The 14,959-nt window shown below is 53.5% G+C and overlaps 3 protein-coding genes across 4 annotated transcripts in view; 2 read left to right on the plus strand and 1 right to left on the minus strand.

Annotated features, from left to right (window-relative positions):
- The first annotated feature begins 105 nt into the window (after window positions 1-105).
- METTL1 (methyltransferase like 1) lies at window positions 106-3,169 on the plus strand. Of its 2 annotated transcripts, none has more exons than XM_006757307.2 (6): window positions 106-291; window positions 589-752; window positions 1,658-1,842; window positions 1,935-2,048; window positions 2,406-2,507; window positions 2,655-3,169. In XM_006757307.2, exons 1-6 carry the CDS (start codon window positions 185-187, stop codon window positions 2,808-2,810), a joined length of 828 nt encoding a protein of 275 aa, XP_006757370.1. In that variant the 5' UTR covers window positions 106-184; the 3' UTR covers window positions 2,811-3,169. The 2 variants fall into 2 exon arrangements, with proteins under 2 accessions (XP_006757370.1, XP_006757371.1); XM_006757308.2 differs by having other exon boundaries at window positions 210-300.
- Window positions 3,170-3,273: 104 nt separating this feature from the next.
- LOC102757775 (25-hydroxyvitamin D-1 alpha hydroxylase, mitochondrial) lies at window positions 3,274-8,743 on the plus strand. Its single transcript, XM_006757306.2, has 10 exons — window positions 3,274-4,247; window positions 4,853-4,968; window positions 5,137-5,211; window positions 5,675-5,877; window positions 5,954-6,154; window positions 6,247-6,419; window positions 6,617-6,789; window positions 6,988-7,066; window positions 7,349-7,546; window positions 7,851-8,743. Exons 1-10 carry the CDS (start codon window positions 4,053-4,055, stop codon window positions 7,962-7,964), a joined length of 1,527 nt encoding a protein of 508 aa, XP_006757369.1. The 5' UTR covers window positions 3,274-4,052; the 3' UTR covers window positions 7,965-8,743.
- Window positions 8,744-11,768: 3,025 nt separating this feature from the next.
- MARCH9 (membrane associated ring-CH-type finger 9) overlaps window positions 11,769-14,959 on the minus strand; it is an 8,084-nt gene continuing 4,893 nt past the window's right edge. The window contains exons 2-4 of the mRNA XM_015559763.1: window positions 13,953-14,132; window positions 13,084-13,276; window positions 11,769-12,607 (exon numbers count right to left, since the gene is read on the minus strand). Coding sequence (XP_015415249.1) covers window positions 12,273-12,607; window positions 13,084-13,276; window positions 13,953-14,132 — 708 coding nt within the window. The 3' untranslated portion in view covers window positions 11,769-12,272. The remainder of the gene's footprint in view (window positions 12,608-13,083; window positions 13,277-13,952; window positions 14,133-14,959) is intronic.

Raw genomic sequence — 14,959 nt, forward strand, 5'->3', positions numbered from 1 at the left:
CGGTTGTGCTGGGAGGGTTCCTGGTAGCCCCGGAGGCTGGGCTGCGTGACGTCAGCCTTGGGGGTGGACCCGGCAGATTGGGCGGTGGGCGGGGTGCGGGCTGGAGGGGGCGTGGCGTTCTCGCCGAGTCTGGGTTGAGGTGCTAGTCTGGCGCGGGAAATTGTCACTGAGACAATTGTCAGTGATGGCGACAGAAGGCCTTTTACATCGTAAGGTTTCCTTTGTCGGATTTAATAAAAAGACAACACCCAGCCGGCCTGCATCTTACTCCATCCTCTTCACCCAGAGCACGTAAGCAAAGTAAGACCCCAGCGCCTCCAGGAAGCCAGTCTCTGGGTGAAGGGGAACTCGTGCCCAGCCAGTCGTCACCCCCTAGATATGGGGATGGGCGGGCCTCGTGATGGGCCTATGATTCACAGGGTGGTTTCCACTGTATCTCCTAGAGGCCACGGGACCCACTGTTACAGAATTGTTCAGACACCCTCCCATCTACTTCCCATCCTTACCCATCCACCCACGCACATGTAGTGACACCGCTGCAATAGTGTGGCCAGCCCTCTCACGTTTCTCACGTCTTCTCTCCAATAGCCCTGTGAAGCCAGAGCAGATGGATTGGTCCGAGCTATATCCAGAATTCTTCGCTCCACTGACTCAAAATCAGAGCCACGATGACCCGAAGGATAAGAAAGAAAAGAGAGCTCAAGCCCAAGTGGAATTTGCAGACATAGGCTGTGGCTATGGTGGCCTGTTAGGTAACACTCTGTCTGGGCAAGGAAAGGCAATGCCTAGTTCTGCCACCTCAGCAGATTGGGTGGGGGCCATAGTTGGCCTTTCCCCTTCGGACCAGACACGAGTGCTGTGACATCAGTGGGGAAAGTCTCCACCTTCCCTCTACTCTGGGTCTGTGGCCTTTGCCCTGGAGAAGGGAGGGGGCTGCCTCAAATGCCTCTTCAAACGTGGGTTGTCCTGTCTGGCCTGGCCCCTGGCCCCCGTCACTACGTGAGCCATTTCACCTGCCAAGTGCCGGGTCAGTGAGCTGGTCAGCACAAGCGTCAGAGATCAGCCACTGTGGCCAGTGATCCTGAACTGTCTTTCTCGGGGATTCCATCACTCCCTCCCTCCCTCACCAGAACTCATTCCTTCTGCTCCACTCTCCTGTTTTTGAGTTGCTCTAGTATTCTTTGTAATGCACCCATACGTGCTTGCTAAGCCACTTCTCTATTTTTACATCTTCCCATAGAGATAATGACATGACAAAGAGGAAGAGCATGGTACTTGGTGGCAGAAAGTTTTGGTTCAAGTTCCAGTTCTGTCTCTTCTTAGCTATCTGACCTTGGACATTTCTTATCCTCAGTTTCCTCATATTCACAATTTACCACAGAGTTCTAAGAGGGTTAAATGAGAGGATGTGTGAAAGCGCTAAAGCACTTGCAAATATACATGTCTTCCCAGGCTCTCCAACTTCCCATCCTGGTGACAGTTTTAATATCTCCCCCAGCCCTCTACTCCAGTGTAAAACCATCCATATAGGCCTCTCTGTCCACACTTGCCATTGCAGATATTGGTAGTTGCAGACTGAGGTTTCCTTTCCTGTACTGACTCCTTTGAAGTTCCTGTAGTCTGAGGTTGATGATTCCATTCCTGTTTCTGTGTCCAGTGGAACTGTCACCGCTGTTCCCAGACACACTCATTCTGGGTCTGGAGATCCGGGTAAAGGTCTCAGACTATGTACAGGATCGGATTCGAGCCCTACGAGCAGCTCCTGGAGGTGGCTTCCAGAACATCGCCTGTCTCCGCAGCAACGCCATGAAACACCTTCCTAACTTCTTCTACAAGGGCCAGGTGGGGAGGGGCCCCAGTGGGTGAGGCTGGTGGAAAGGTGGGACATGGAGGCCAGGCTCTCTCAACCCAGTTTGTGCATGTCTGTCTCACAGCTGACAAAGATGTTCTTCCTCTTCCCTGACCCACACTTCAAGCGGACGAAGCACAAGTGGCGAATCATCAGTCCCACACTACTGGCAGAATATGCCTACGTGCTGAGAGTTGGGGTGAGTTGGGAGTGGGAGGAAGAGTGGGGTGAGTGTCCTACTCAGGGACCTTCCACTAAGAATTCAGTGGGGCCCCAGCCGATTTGGCTCAGTGGATAGAGTGTCAGCCTGAGGACTGAAGGACCCCGGGTTCGATTCTGGTCAAGGGCACATGCCCGTGTTGTGGGCTCGATCCCCAGTAGGGGGCATGCAAGAGGCAGCTAATCTGATTCTCTCTCATTATTGATGTTTCTCTCTCTCCCTCTCCCTTCCCCTCTGAAATCAATAAAAATATTTAAAAAATAATAATTCAGTGGGAATGCAGCCCATCATCTTGCTGCTCAATTGCATACAGCCCCCCTGATTTTGCCTGTGCAGGGACTGGTATATACTATAACTGATGTGCTGGAGCTACATGAATGGATGTGTACCCATTTTGAAGGGCACCCCCTATTTGAGCGTGTGCCTCTGGAGGAGCTGGTAAGTTGGGGGCCTAAGGGAAATTGTGAAGATACAGGCCCTTTCCGGATTGGTGTTATAGTCTTTGAACCCAGCTTAGTGCCAGGAGGATGGGATGGGAGTCTCAGGGCCAGGGGTGGTCAAGGACTTATTGGACCCTTCTCCCAGAGTGAAGACCCTATTGTGGGACATTTGGGCACCTCAACTGAGGAGGGAAAGAAAGTTCTACGCAATGGAGGAAAGAATTTCCCCGCCGTCTTCCGAAGAATACAGGATCCCACCCTCCAGGTGGTGACCCCCAACCCTACCCCTCCTGGTCACTGACTACTTACCTCGCTTCATCTGGACTCCTTCCAGGAACTAGAAAGAATATCAACCCCCTGGACCTTCCCAGCTGAGACTGCTGGGGCTTTGAGGCAACAATCTCTCAAAGAAGTTGGGGGACTGCCCAGGGCAGAGCCCTGGTTTTCACTACTACCCTTGCCTCTTCCTTTCCTGCCCCTCCATTGCCAACAGGAAGTAGAAGCTGCCTGAGAAGGTCAGAAGACCTTGAACCAGTAGGGATATTTGGGAGGATTGGGGTCTTGCTCCTCCTTAGCACTTCCTTCTCCCTCTGGGATCTCTCCTCAGCTGGAGTGAGGAATACAGTTCTCCACTGTCCATCTAAACAGCCTAAGTTCAAATCACCTGTCCACTTGTGTGTACTTTGTAGTCCTGGGGTTAACAGAGAAGTGGGCACATGCCCATGCTGCTGTTTCTCAGGGAAGGGGAGTGTGTGTATCATGTATATCCTCCCAGCCTCTCCCTGCCTAAAACTTGATCTGGGGAATTTATGCTGCCTTTATTGTAACTTTCTGAAGAGTCCCAGGGAGGGTGTGGGGTTGGAGACCCTCTCTTTTTTTCATCTTGACCTTCCATTCCAGAACTTCTGTGCTGACTGGCTGACATAAAAGAACCCCCATCCTCAAGGAACAAAGATGAAGGCTCCGTAACCCATTTTACCCAATTAACTCACCTGCCATTTGCCCAGTGTCCAGTACAGGAGTTGGGGGAGATGTGATAGAGCAAGAAAATTCTGCTCATACAGAGAAGGAGCAGCTGATGAGCCAAGAATATGAGGACAGCTACGGCTGTGCCTCTTCCCCGCTCGCTTCCTTTCCAGGAAGAGCTGGAGGATGGGGAATTCCTGAGCATGGGCTGAGGGCCTGTCTCCGAGAGGAAGTGGTGGGAATATCAGGGACTGACTATATCTTGGTCACCTAAGTTTCACTAAATAGCCTTTCCCAGGAAGAGGTCTTCAGGTTATGGGACTAGGGCACCAGCCCAGGAGGAGAAACTGAGGCAGACCTCCCCTCCCAAGAGGGTCATTGCAACATGAGACCTAAGGAAGCTGCACAGGCAGCCTCAGCCCCTCCTACTGTTCCTAGGTGCTAATCCCTGCACGGACCACTGGAAAGAGGATTGGCTGAGTGGCTTGGAGAGGGGGCGTCGCCACTACCTTCCCCAAGGGTTAAATAGGGGCGCAGACAAGATGCTCGGAAGTGCTGTATTTCCCCGAACCAGACCATGACCCAGACCCTCAAGCTCGCCTCCAGGGTGTTGCATCGTGCCCGCTGTGTTTTTGAGCTGGGCGCCTCACTGGGCTCCAGAGGCTCCGGCTCAGCGCCTCGGGGCTTGGCAGACATCCCAGGCCCCTCCACGCCGGGTTTTCTGGCCGAACTTTTCTGCAAGGGAGGGCTGTCGCGCCTACACGAGCTGCAGGTAGATTGGGACTCTGTTCCTGGGATTCCCGCGCTGGGGACACAGACTAGTGCAGATCGTAGGAGGGCAGGCCAGTGAGGGCGGAAGCGCGTGAATTACAGGAAGAGTAGTTGGGAGTTGGGGCTTTGGCTCAAGCAGCACGGAGGCCATCCCGACACCCAGCAGAGGAGTGCATTCAGAAAGCGCCTTCTCCTCGCAGCGCGGAGGTCTGAAAGCCCGGTAGGTCCAGACAAGTGGGCAGGAGGCAGGAACGCGCAGGACCTTCCCCGGGCATTCAGCGTGTTGGGCTTAAAGCTACCTGCGCTCCTATCCTTGGGGCTCTCGTCCTGAAATGGAGAGTCCACGTGTGAACCTTTAGGGATTTTTCCACGGTGGCTTGGCCAAGGTGACCAAAGAGAGGTCCTGAATGTCTAAGCAAAGTCCTTCCCCTGGCCAGTCAAACTCCAACTTTCTAGGGATGGGAAGAGGGGGAGGGCGTTTTAGCATTAGGTCCATGCACCAGCTGGGAGCTCCCCCTTCCAAAGCCTCGCCGCTCGGCGTTGGCACGGGCCAACCTGGGAGTCCCTTTGCCCATGTCTCCGGTGTCGCCGCGCCCATTCTCCCAGGTGCAGGGCGCCGCGCGCTTCGGTCCTGTGTGGCTGGCCAGCTTCGGGAAGGTGCGCACGGTGTACCTGGCGGCCCCTGCACTCATCGAGCAGCTGCTGCGACAGGAGGGGCCCAGGCCCGAGCGCTGCAGCTTCTCCCCGTGGCCACAGTGTCTGCCTTCTCCACATCTCTCACAGCCACAGGACAGCACCTGAAGGCTGAATTCCTAGCAGGCCAGAGGCTGAGGTATCTATTCTTGGCGCCCCCCAGGCAGCGAGCAGCTGCGGCGGCAGGAGGGGCCCAGGCCCGAGCGCTGCAGCTTCTCCCCGTGGGCTGAGCACCGGCGCCAGCGCCAGCGGGCTTGCGGACTGCTCACGGCGTGAGTCCTCTCTGGCCCAAAGCCCTGAAGCCCCGCTGCGTCCCCCTCCTGTGGAGGGTCTGGAGACAGTCCGGGGGTGTGGAGGAGGGGAGGCCGTCTCCCCCAGACTCTGCCAAATAGGGATTTTCACCCCCGTCTGTTTCTCAAGCTCAGGTAGAGCCCGGCCCGTGCCCCACGCTCCCCTCCTCTTGGTCCTTAACTTTTGAGGGCAGAATCCTGGGCGCCGGCAAACGGGGCTAGGGTACCAGGATCCAGATGCAATGTCAGACTCTGACTCAGGTCACCCAGGAATCCAGGCCCCTCTGGGGGCAGGAAATGAGTAAGGAGGAAAGGGGATGAAAAGCAGACGCAACCCCGCTCCTAGTCACCCTAGCGGAACACGCTCCTCAACCGCAGCCCGCAGCGCCGAACAGCCTCCACACACCCACATCTGCCCTGATGCGCCCCCTCCGCACCCCTACAGGGAAGGCGAAGAATGGCAGCGGCTCCGCAGCCTCCTGGCCCCGCTCCTCCTTCGGCCTCAAGCAGCTGCCCGCTACGCCAGGACCCTGGACGATGTGGTCCTTGACCTGGTGCGGCGACTGCGGCGCCAACGGGGACGTGGTACTGGGTCGCCCGCCCTGGTTCGCGATGTAGCCGGAGAGTTTTACAAGTTTGGACTAGAAGGTTAGTACCAAGACAGTTGAGGGTGTGGGGTGGAGGTGGGGTCGCCCGTGTCCTGACAGCGCCCCCTCCCGGCCAGGCATAGCAGCTGTGCTGCTGGGTTCGCGCCTGGGCTGCCTGGAGACAGAAGTGCCTCCGGACACCGAGACCTTCATCCGGGCAGTGGGATCTGTGTTTGTGTCCACGCTGTTGACCATGGCGATGCCCAACTGGCTGCACCGCCTGGTGCCGGGACCCTGGGGCCGCCTCTGCCAAGACTGGGACCAGATGTTTGCATTTGGTGAGGCACAGACCACAGACATGAAGCAGGGATGGGAGGACGGAAAGCCGTCCAGGGGTAGTGAGGCCTCCCTGCACCTTCCCCCCACGCAGCCCAGAAGCACGTGGAGCGGCGAGAGTCCGAGGTAGCCATGAGGAGCCAGGGAAGGCCCGAGGAGGACATGGAATCGGGGGCGCACCTGACCTACTTCCTGTTCCAGGAAGAGTTGCCTGCCCCGTCCATCCTGGGGAATGTGACGGAGCTGCTGCTGGCCGGAGTGGACACGGTAGCGTTCTCCCTCCATGTCGTGGGCCCCACTTTCAGAGCTTAGCCTGTCCAATCTCAATCCGGCTGCAGAGGATTCGCTATGCCCCTCTCGAACCGCCTGGGTTAGCACTTCCTAGGCTGCGGGCAGCTTCACGTTCTGCTCCCTAGGCTGGTTTCCGCTCTTACTGCCTCCAATGCTCTCACCTATCCTCTCAGGTGTCCAACACGCTCTCCTGGGCTTTATATGAACTCTCTCGGCACCCCGAAGTCCAGACGGCTCTCCACTCCGAGATCACAGCTGCCTTGGCCAGGAGGTCCAATGCCCTCTCCTCAGCCACTGTTCTGTCCCAGCTGCCCCTGCTGAAGGCTGTCCTCAAGGAAGTGCTAAGGTGAGGGGGAAGGAGAGAAGGAGCTAGAGAAAATGCTGGGGAAGGGCTGGGAAAGTGGACAGTCGATGGGAGCAGGGAGAAAGTGGAGAAAATTGTACTCTACTCCTGGCCAAGAATGGGTTTGGAAGTTGCTGGCATGAGAGGGAGGCTAACGGCCCAGCCTCACCTTCCTGTCTCTCCTTGTGCTCTGCCACCCAGACTGTACCCCGTAGTACCTGGAAATTCCCGTGTTCCAGATAAAGACATTCGTGTAGGTGATTATATCATCCCCAGAAATGTGAGTAGAGCCTATGGGTCCATTTTGCTAAGCCATCCCTCGCTATCTTGGCCCTGATCCCATTCTCAACTCTCCATAAGCCCTTCAAACCCTTCCCTTGACCGGAATGCTTCTCTCTGGGATATAATGGGGCAGTGGAGAAATCATTTCAAAAGCAGCCACAGAAAATTTCCCCATCACCTACTAGAGCCTGCCTTCATCCCAGTCCATATAGTCTTTTCTCCATGTCTCTCCTTGCATTCCTGGGTCCGAATTGACAAGTCTGTGTTCCTCCGTCACCAGACGCTGGTCACTCTGTGTCACTATGCCACTTCAAGGGACCCTGCCCAGTTCCCAGATCCAAATACTTTTCGCCCAGCGCGCTGGCTGGGGGAAGGTCCAGCCCCCCACCCATTTGCCTGTCTTCCCTTTGGCTTCGGCAAGCGCAGCTGCATGGGGAGACGTCTGGCAGAACTTGAGCTGCAAATGGCTTTGGCCCAGGTGAGTGATCTAGACCTTCTCCAGACGAGAGAGACCCTAACCCTCTCAAGCTGTGAGCTCTTCTCCTGACAAACATAGGAGAACATTTAAGACTTAATGCTTTAAATACGTCAATCTCATTATAGTCCTGGAAAGTGAGTGAGGGTATTTGGACTATCTATTTCTCTACCATAGTCCCTTATCCTGATTAACCAAGAAGTTCACTACCAACCTTGACCATTCTACCACAAATAATGCCCATGACCAAAGCAGCCCACCATTGTAGACTCCTCCCATAATGATAGCTTTCTTCCTCACTTTTCAGATCTTGACCCACTTTGAGGTACAGCCTGAGCCAGGCGCCGCCCCAATCAGACCCATGACCCGGACTGTCCTGGTACCTGAGAGGAGCATCAACCTACAGTTTGTGGACAGATAGTCCTGGGGAAGGAGGCTGTTACCACCTTTTCTCTCATCATAGGGGTTTATTAGGCACAAGACCAAGAGATGTGTATTTCCCCTGAGACCTGTCTACGTCATCACACTAGTCAGAATGATCATAGCAAAGGGTCTGAGGCAGTCCTGGCCAAGGTGTGAAGTATGCATTTGGCCTGACCCAGCAGGAAACCCGGAGAAAACCACAGTCCCTCTGCTGCTCAGCCCTTTTCCTGATCATATCATATGCATCCTTCAAGGGCCAACTCAGACTTTTAATTAATAACGCTGGGTGACCTGAGGAAGAATTCCACCACCGCCCTTTGGGGGCTCCACAGTGTTCATAGATGCTGCTGACTAGCTCTTTACATGACATGAGCTAAGTAATTGTGCATCTGGTCTGCACCTGGTTCGTCTTCCTTGCATGTGAGCTCTTTGAGAGGAAAGATGAGGCCTTATTCAGTGTTTATACCCCTGCCAGGGCCTGTCCCTGGGTGACACGCAAAATCTCAGATTGAATCTGGACCATGTGGCAGAAGTGGGGAGCAGCTTACCAGCCTCTGCCTACCCCGTTCCTTCCTCACCTTGCCTCTAGAAGGGTGAATCTGCCTTTGCCTGGTTTATGATTTTTTAAAAATGATCCTCGCCTCTCTGGTCACTATTGAGTTGGCTTGACTTAGTTCCCAGACAGAGACATCTCTGCACCTTTCCTTGTATATGCCTTCCTTTTGCATATTATTTTTAAATATTCATAGTTTTGAAATAAAAATTATTTGAATGTTCCCTCCTTGACTTTTGACTTATTTCTCTCCCACTCTCACTTCCTACAAGACCTGGAGGCAAGACCCTCACCCAAATCCCTGACCTTGTTTTCTCAGGCCCTGGGATTGACCCCATAACATGGGAGGTCTAGACACCTGGAAGAGGGGTTTGCATCACAAACCCAGACACGTTTCTGTCTGGAGTGGGAACAGCCAAGTCTGGCTCCCTGGAGGAGAGTAAGAGGGTGGTGGTGAGGAGTACCCACAGGGCTGGCTGTAAAAAAGGGCCAGAGCTAGGGATTTACAGAGATGGCCAGAGGCGGCTGACTCTTTGGTAGAAGTGCTTTTCCAACCTGGACTGAAGGACATCCTAGAATGGCCACTCTCACCTCTCTGGGAAAATTGCTCCAAGGTCTTTTCCTTTGGAGAAAGACAGGGATACAACCAGAGAAATGAAGTCAGACAGGATGAAAGCTCAGTGTGGGGGTGGCCAGAAGCCCTGGGGCACCAAGGCAGAGAGGGGCTGGGCAGAGGGAGCCTGTTTCCCTGAGTCAGCACTCCCTGGCCCCCCAGAAGTTGGGCACAGCCCTCCCCTTGTGCTGTATACAGATGAACTCATCTTCCATATAAACCAATCTCTCAGCACACTCCCCACAGCTCCCTCTGAGGGTAGCCCAGATTACCCTCTCCGTGTCAGGACTTGTCCTCCTCCCTCCTGCTCCCTCCACATCCCATTCCAATGAGCCAGATGTAGATGGAGATTTCACTTCACATTTCCTCCTCCTCCCCACCACCTCAGCCCCCTGCCCTAGACATGGCTCCCTGACCACAGAAATTTCATTAGCCACCAAGCCTTCTGGGGAGTTATCTATTTATGTAAAATCTACAGAGGGGCAGATTGTCCCTTTACTGTCCCTTCTCTCAATTCCTGTACTATACTCGATCCCTATCCCCATCCCCCTATCACTAAACTCAACCCAAACTTCAGTGACCTGATTTTTCGCCGACTTGAGCATTGAAAGAATAAAGCCCCAATTCCTCTCAGACCCTTCCCCCTGGACTTAGTGATGCAGGCTCTGGCACCCACACTCCCCACTGGGCAAGTTGGACTGCTCACTGGAGGATGGCAAGTTACTATGACCCCTTTTCTGGAAAAGATTCTCTTTAAGGTGGAAAAGGGAAGGATAGCGGAGTGCTGATTGCTGGTCCCAACCCAATACCAAGACATCTAATGGTACTGAAAGGAAGAGGAATATACTGTCTCACTTGGCTTGGTTTTAGGACCTAGAGTCCAAATGGAGACAGTGTGTTTGTGTGCCTATGATCTTGGGATTATTTAAATTTCCATGTGGGCCATCACATGGGGGCAGCCAGGGGGCAGCCCAGGCTTGGCACAGGAAACCCCAACTATGTGGTACCTACCTGAACCCTATCTGCCATGATAGGCACTAGTAGTCACTCTGATTTGCTGTCTCCCATCTGACAGCTGGTCCCCACCAGCTATCCTGTGAATAGCAAATCAGTAAAGTCTGGCTCTTCTGTCTGCTCAAGTAGGGAATGTGGAAGGTTACTTCTCTGGAGAAACAATTTTCCACTGGAAAATGGGGGAGGAGGGAGTGGGATATTGCTCAGCCTCAGTTCCCTCTCCATGTTGATTCCTGGAGGTGATACAAGTCCTACACTACCAGGTGACTTTGGTATCTAAACCTCCAGGCAAGTCTGGGTGCTAGCACCATGGACAGCAGCGAAGACCCCAATACCCAGGCAAGGATATGTGATCTTTAGCAGATAAGCATTTTCCCCAAAACATCCCCAGGGAGCATATAGAGCAGACCTTCTCTGAGAGAAGAACTAATAATAGGAAAGGCCTCTGGATCTGACTTTAGCAAAGTGTGAAGTAATTAATTTAATTGCTGATGAGTAGTTCACTTAAAAGATACCATCATTCATATAATACACAGCTCCAAGACCTCAGGAGAAAGGGCTGAGGCTTCAGGCTGATCCACATTTTAACCAGTCCTTCCCAAACTTTCTCTATAGACAACTGCCCTCTACGCTGCTGTCTCCAAGCACAATACTTCCAGTTAATACCACTAGCTGAGACACAGCAGGATCAGACGTATAAGCTGGAGACTCATATCATGGAAGGATTCTGTCCATCTCACTCCAAATAAGTCCAAATTCACTTCACACCACTTCTCCGGGTGAGCACAGTACCTGAGAAGGACTAAGAATCCAAATGATCCCCAGAGCAAGGAGAGCTCCAGCCTTCCTCTGCCCCCACGTGTAGAGCATTGGAGGAGCTCTCATTCTTACAAATAACCACCATCCTTCACATTTGCAATGTCTAGTTTCCCTCATATTTACATATCTATGACACTCAACACACATTTCCAAGGCTCTGTGCAATTCCAGATGAAAAACACATTTTGCAATTTGTTAACCAGCTATTATTTGAAATAAATGGACCATCATCTACAGTATAAATCATTTTATGCCATCATTGATTTTCTTTGCAATGGCATTCAACCTGTCCCTTCTTCTTTTTTTAAATATATTTTTATTTATATCAGAGAGGAAGGGAGAGGAAGAGAGAGATAGAAACATCAATGATGAGAGAGAGTCATTGATCAGCTGCCTCCTGCAAGACCCACACTGGGGATTGAGTCCGAAACCTGGGCATATGCCCTGACCGGGAATCGAACCGTGACCTTCTGGTTCATAGGTCGATGCTCAACCACTGAGCCATGCCGGCTGGGCGCAACCTGCCCCTTCTCTATCCTCATTCCAACCCTATGAGGTAGACAGGAAAACCACAGTGGAGAGATTTTTTTGTAAATCACAAACTTGGAGGTGGTAGGTCCACCCATTAGATACCTCTGAGCATTGCCATCTAGCAGCCAACATGAATTATTCACCAGCAAGTGGGAGTTACACCTCCAATTCAGAACCCACTGCTGCATTTGGGATTTGTAACCTCTGCAGAGAAACCTCCCCACACCTCCCAACCCTCCAGAGAAGCCCCAGATGAGAAAGGAGTCTCCACGTGCATATAAATGATTCTTTATGCCCTCCCCCCATGCTATGGGGGGCAGAGCAGGGGAAGTCCCCCCGCCCTCATGCAGGGAACGGGAGGTCAATGTATACTAGTCTTATTGCCAGCTGCCCTGTGGCCATGGGGTGGTGAATGGCGGGGTCTACAGCCCCTTTCTTCTGGCATTGGTTCCCCCTCACCAAGTCACCATGGTAGAGTTGAGGGGCTGGAGGCCCTAGGAGCTGAGGTAAGGACGGTTCTCTGGGGAAGAAAAGCTGTTCTCCCCACTTGCCCACTGGCTGCCCCAGGATGAGTGTGGGGAATGGAATGTCATCCAAGTGACTCCACCCAGTGGGCAGAAGCCAGACAATGTCTCCAGCTTGAGGCTGCCCACAGAGATCTTCAGTGGTGGGAGCAGTGTGCCCCAAACATCTGGTCCAGGTGGTACCTCCAGCAGCCATGATAGCTCATCTCTGGCCGACGCATTGACTCAAGATCCCCGCTCCTGGAGTTCAGTTCAGACTGTGGTGACCCTCATGACAACCTCTCGGCCGGAATGGGAACTAGAACGCGCATCCGGTGGCCGAAGCTGTCCAAGGAGGTGCAGGATTGTGTAACCACAGCGCTGAGGCAAGAGCGTCCGCATGCGCTGGGCAGCCGGGGGTCGGCTAGTGGCCCCAGAGGGAGGGCCCGTCCGTGAGGTCCTGGGGCCCGGCTTCCCTGCCGTCCCTCCCCCTGCATCTCCTCCTATGTCCTTGGTCTTGTCATAATTCAGGACCTTCCACTGCTGGTTCACTGCCTGCCAGCGTTTGAAGATGCGGTAGACAGAGGAGCCCTCGTGGACAATAAGTCCTAAGCAAGAGGGATAAGATATCCAGGGTCAACTGCTGCCCAGACCTAGGCCAGAGGTGCTGAAGCAAGCATGTTCCAGAGTGAGGAGACAGGGTTGCAAAAGACCTGGAGAAGCTCGGAAGGGAGGGGCACCAAGATAGCCCTAAGGGCTCTCAGTGGTAGAAAATGTGGCCATAAAGCTGAAGGAATGGGGAGGGAAAATTAAGTGTATGAGTGCAGCGGTTCTCAACCTGTGGGTCACGATCCCTTTGGCGGTCAAACGACCCTTTCACAGGGGTCGCCTAAGACCATCCTGCATATCAGATATTTACATTACGATTCATAACAATAGCAACATGACAGTTATGAAGTAGCAACGAAAATAATGTTATGGTTGGGTCACAACATAAGGAACTGTATTTAAAGGGCCAGAAGGTTGAGAACCACTGAGTTAGAGGCAGTTGCTCCTCAGGTCAAAGGGGGAGAGGTGCCCTCACCTATGCAGACGACATCCATGAAGCCATACATGCCGTAGCAGATCTGAAATAGCAGATCCTGTCGTTGCCACTTGGCTGAAGGGCTGAGTGAGGACCAGATGAGCCAGGAGATGCTGGCGACGAGGAAGAGAGAGCCCAGAACTATGGCCGCAATCTGGACCTTCTCAATGACTGTCAGGGAGATGGCTTGCCACTGTGTGGGAGAAAGGGTTCCAAAGAGTCACAGAAAGACATGGAGGGCCAGGTGATGGTTCGCCCTGAAAAGGAGGGTGCTCCCGGAGCCTTCCTGGAACCCTTCCGGCAGGATTAACACCTGTCTCTTCTGTGCCCTGATCAAACCTAGACTGTGGCACTGCTCAAGTTGTTTGAAACCATGTGTCTGTCCTAGTTTAGAAAGGCAGGATCAGGCAAGTGCTCTGAAGCCAGACCATCTAGGTTTGAATTCCAAATTCTAACTCCATCACTTCCTGGCTGAGTAACCTTGGGCAAGTTTTCAAATCTCTTTGTGCACCAATCTTTAAGATGGGGATAATACTGGTATGTAACTAATAGAATTATGATGATGATTAAAAGAGTTAATACACACCAAGAGCTTGACACACAGAAAACACTACATAATTGCTGTCCTCATTGACGTTACTATCTTTTTCTTTTTTGTTGTCCCAGTGCAGTGCCCAGAACAGTGCCTGGAATAAAGGTGGCACGCAATAGTGAATTGTAAATAAGTGAAGAAAGGGAGGATTTACAGGAAGTCAGGACATTGTGGGGAGGGGTAAATAAATGGATGAAATAGGCTCCCCGGAGGGTTCCTGACTCTGAGTGGTGAAAGGCCCTTACTCCAACCCGAGAGTCCTCTCCGTGCACCTCACCTGCAGTGGGTTCTTGGTGCTGATCGCCAGGACCTGATACTTGAAGTAGCAGAGCTCACAGCTCCAGGAGCCCCTCTCGCTAATCCAGCGGATGAGGCAGGGCTGGTGCGTGCAGCGCACGGAGCCGTCACAGCGGCAGGGGCTCAGGAGCTCCCCCTGCAGGAAGAGTGACGACAGTCCCTGTCAGCTAGCACCACCGGGACCCACTCCTCTCCGCTCTGGGAGATCAGTCATTATCCCACCTTAGAAAAGCTCAGGCCTCTCACCCCACATAGGGCAAGAGGCTAAGGCTGCAGGACAAAAGAAAAAAGTTAGAGCGCAAGGTAAACTTCCCCGACCAGACAGACGAGGATGAAAAGGGGCTGGAGCGGAGGTGGGGAACTGGGTCTTCTCCTTTCCCAGCATTTGGAGAGGGTGGTCTTTAAGGCGTCCCGACTGGAAGGCTACCCCTTAGGATCTGAAGGGTTAGCGTTAGAGCTCCAGAGCCAGGCCTTCCTCCCCTTCCATCGCCGGAAAGCATGTCACAGGTGTGGCGCACACTGGGCTGGGTTAGTCCTCCGTTTCCAAGTATCAAAAGGGAGAAGAAATTCGGGGAGGGGGGGGGGGAGCAGGTGTTCCCTTTTAATCCAGGAAATATGTCTCACCGCATAGAGACATCCCCAGCACTACCCCGAGACAACTTTGTCCATAACATTTAAACAAAGAGTACTCTTTGCAATGAGACGGAAAGTTGCAGAACGGGAAGTGGATTAAAGTGCCCCACGGAGAGAAATGTTGAATGTGGCCAGGGCGCCGGCTGGGCCCCTCCCTTCCAGGTGGAAACCGGCGCTCTCCTCGGCCACTTCCCCAGCCGACAAAGACCCCAGGGGGAGAGGCCGGGGGAGGCAGGCAGTCCCCGTTCGTGGGCGAGGGATGTTGAGCTTCGCCGGGAGAAAGTCCCACCCCTTCCTGGCGACCCCTGATCCCCCCTCCACCTCCAACAGACGCTCCGGGCGTCTCCAGCCGGC

This window comes from Myotis davidii, unplaced genomic scaffold (assembly GCF_000327345.1).
Source record: "Myotis davidii unplaced genomic scaffold, ASM32734v1 scaffold1134, whole genome shotgun sequence".
Classification (NCBI taxonomy): domain Eukaryota; kingdom Metazoa; phylum Chordata; class Mammalia; order Chiroptera; family Vespertilionidae; genus Myotis; species Myotis davidii.

What these genes read in the sequence shown, in the direction of transcription:
- METTL1 (XM_006757307.2), top strand. Translation starts at nt 185, where the DNA reads ATGGCGACAGAAGGCCTTTTACATCGTAAGGTTTCCTTTGTCGGATTT. An exon ending in ATCCTCTTCACCCAGAGCAC is followed by an intron (nt 292 to 588) that starts GTAAGCAAAGTA and finishes TCTCTCCAATAG; the next exon opens with CCCTGTGAAGCCAGAGCAGA. An exon ending in ACTTCTTCTACAAGGGCCAG is followed by an intron (nt 1,843 to 1,934) that starts GTGGGGAGGGGC and finishes TCTGTCTCACAG; the next exon opens with CTGACAAAGATGTTCTTCCT.
- LOC102757775 (XM_006757306.2), top strand. Translation starts at nt 4,053, where the DNA reads ATGACCCAGACCCTCAAGCTCGCCTCCAGGGTGTTGCATCGTGCCCGC. An exon ending in CGCGCCTACACGAGCTGCAG is followed by an intron (nt 4,248 to 4,852) that starts GTAGATTGGGAC and finishes CCATTCTCCCAG; the next exon opens with GTGCAGGGCGCCGCGCGCTT. An exon ending in ATTATATCATCCCCAGAAAT is followed by an intron (nt 7,067 to 7,348) that starts GTGAGTAGAGCC and finishes CTCCGTCACCAG; the next exon opens with ACGCTGGTCACTCTGTGTCA.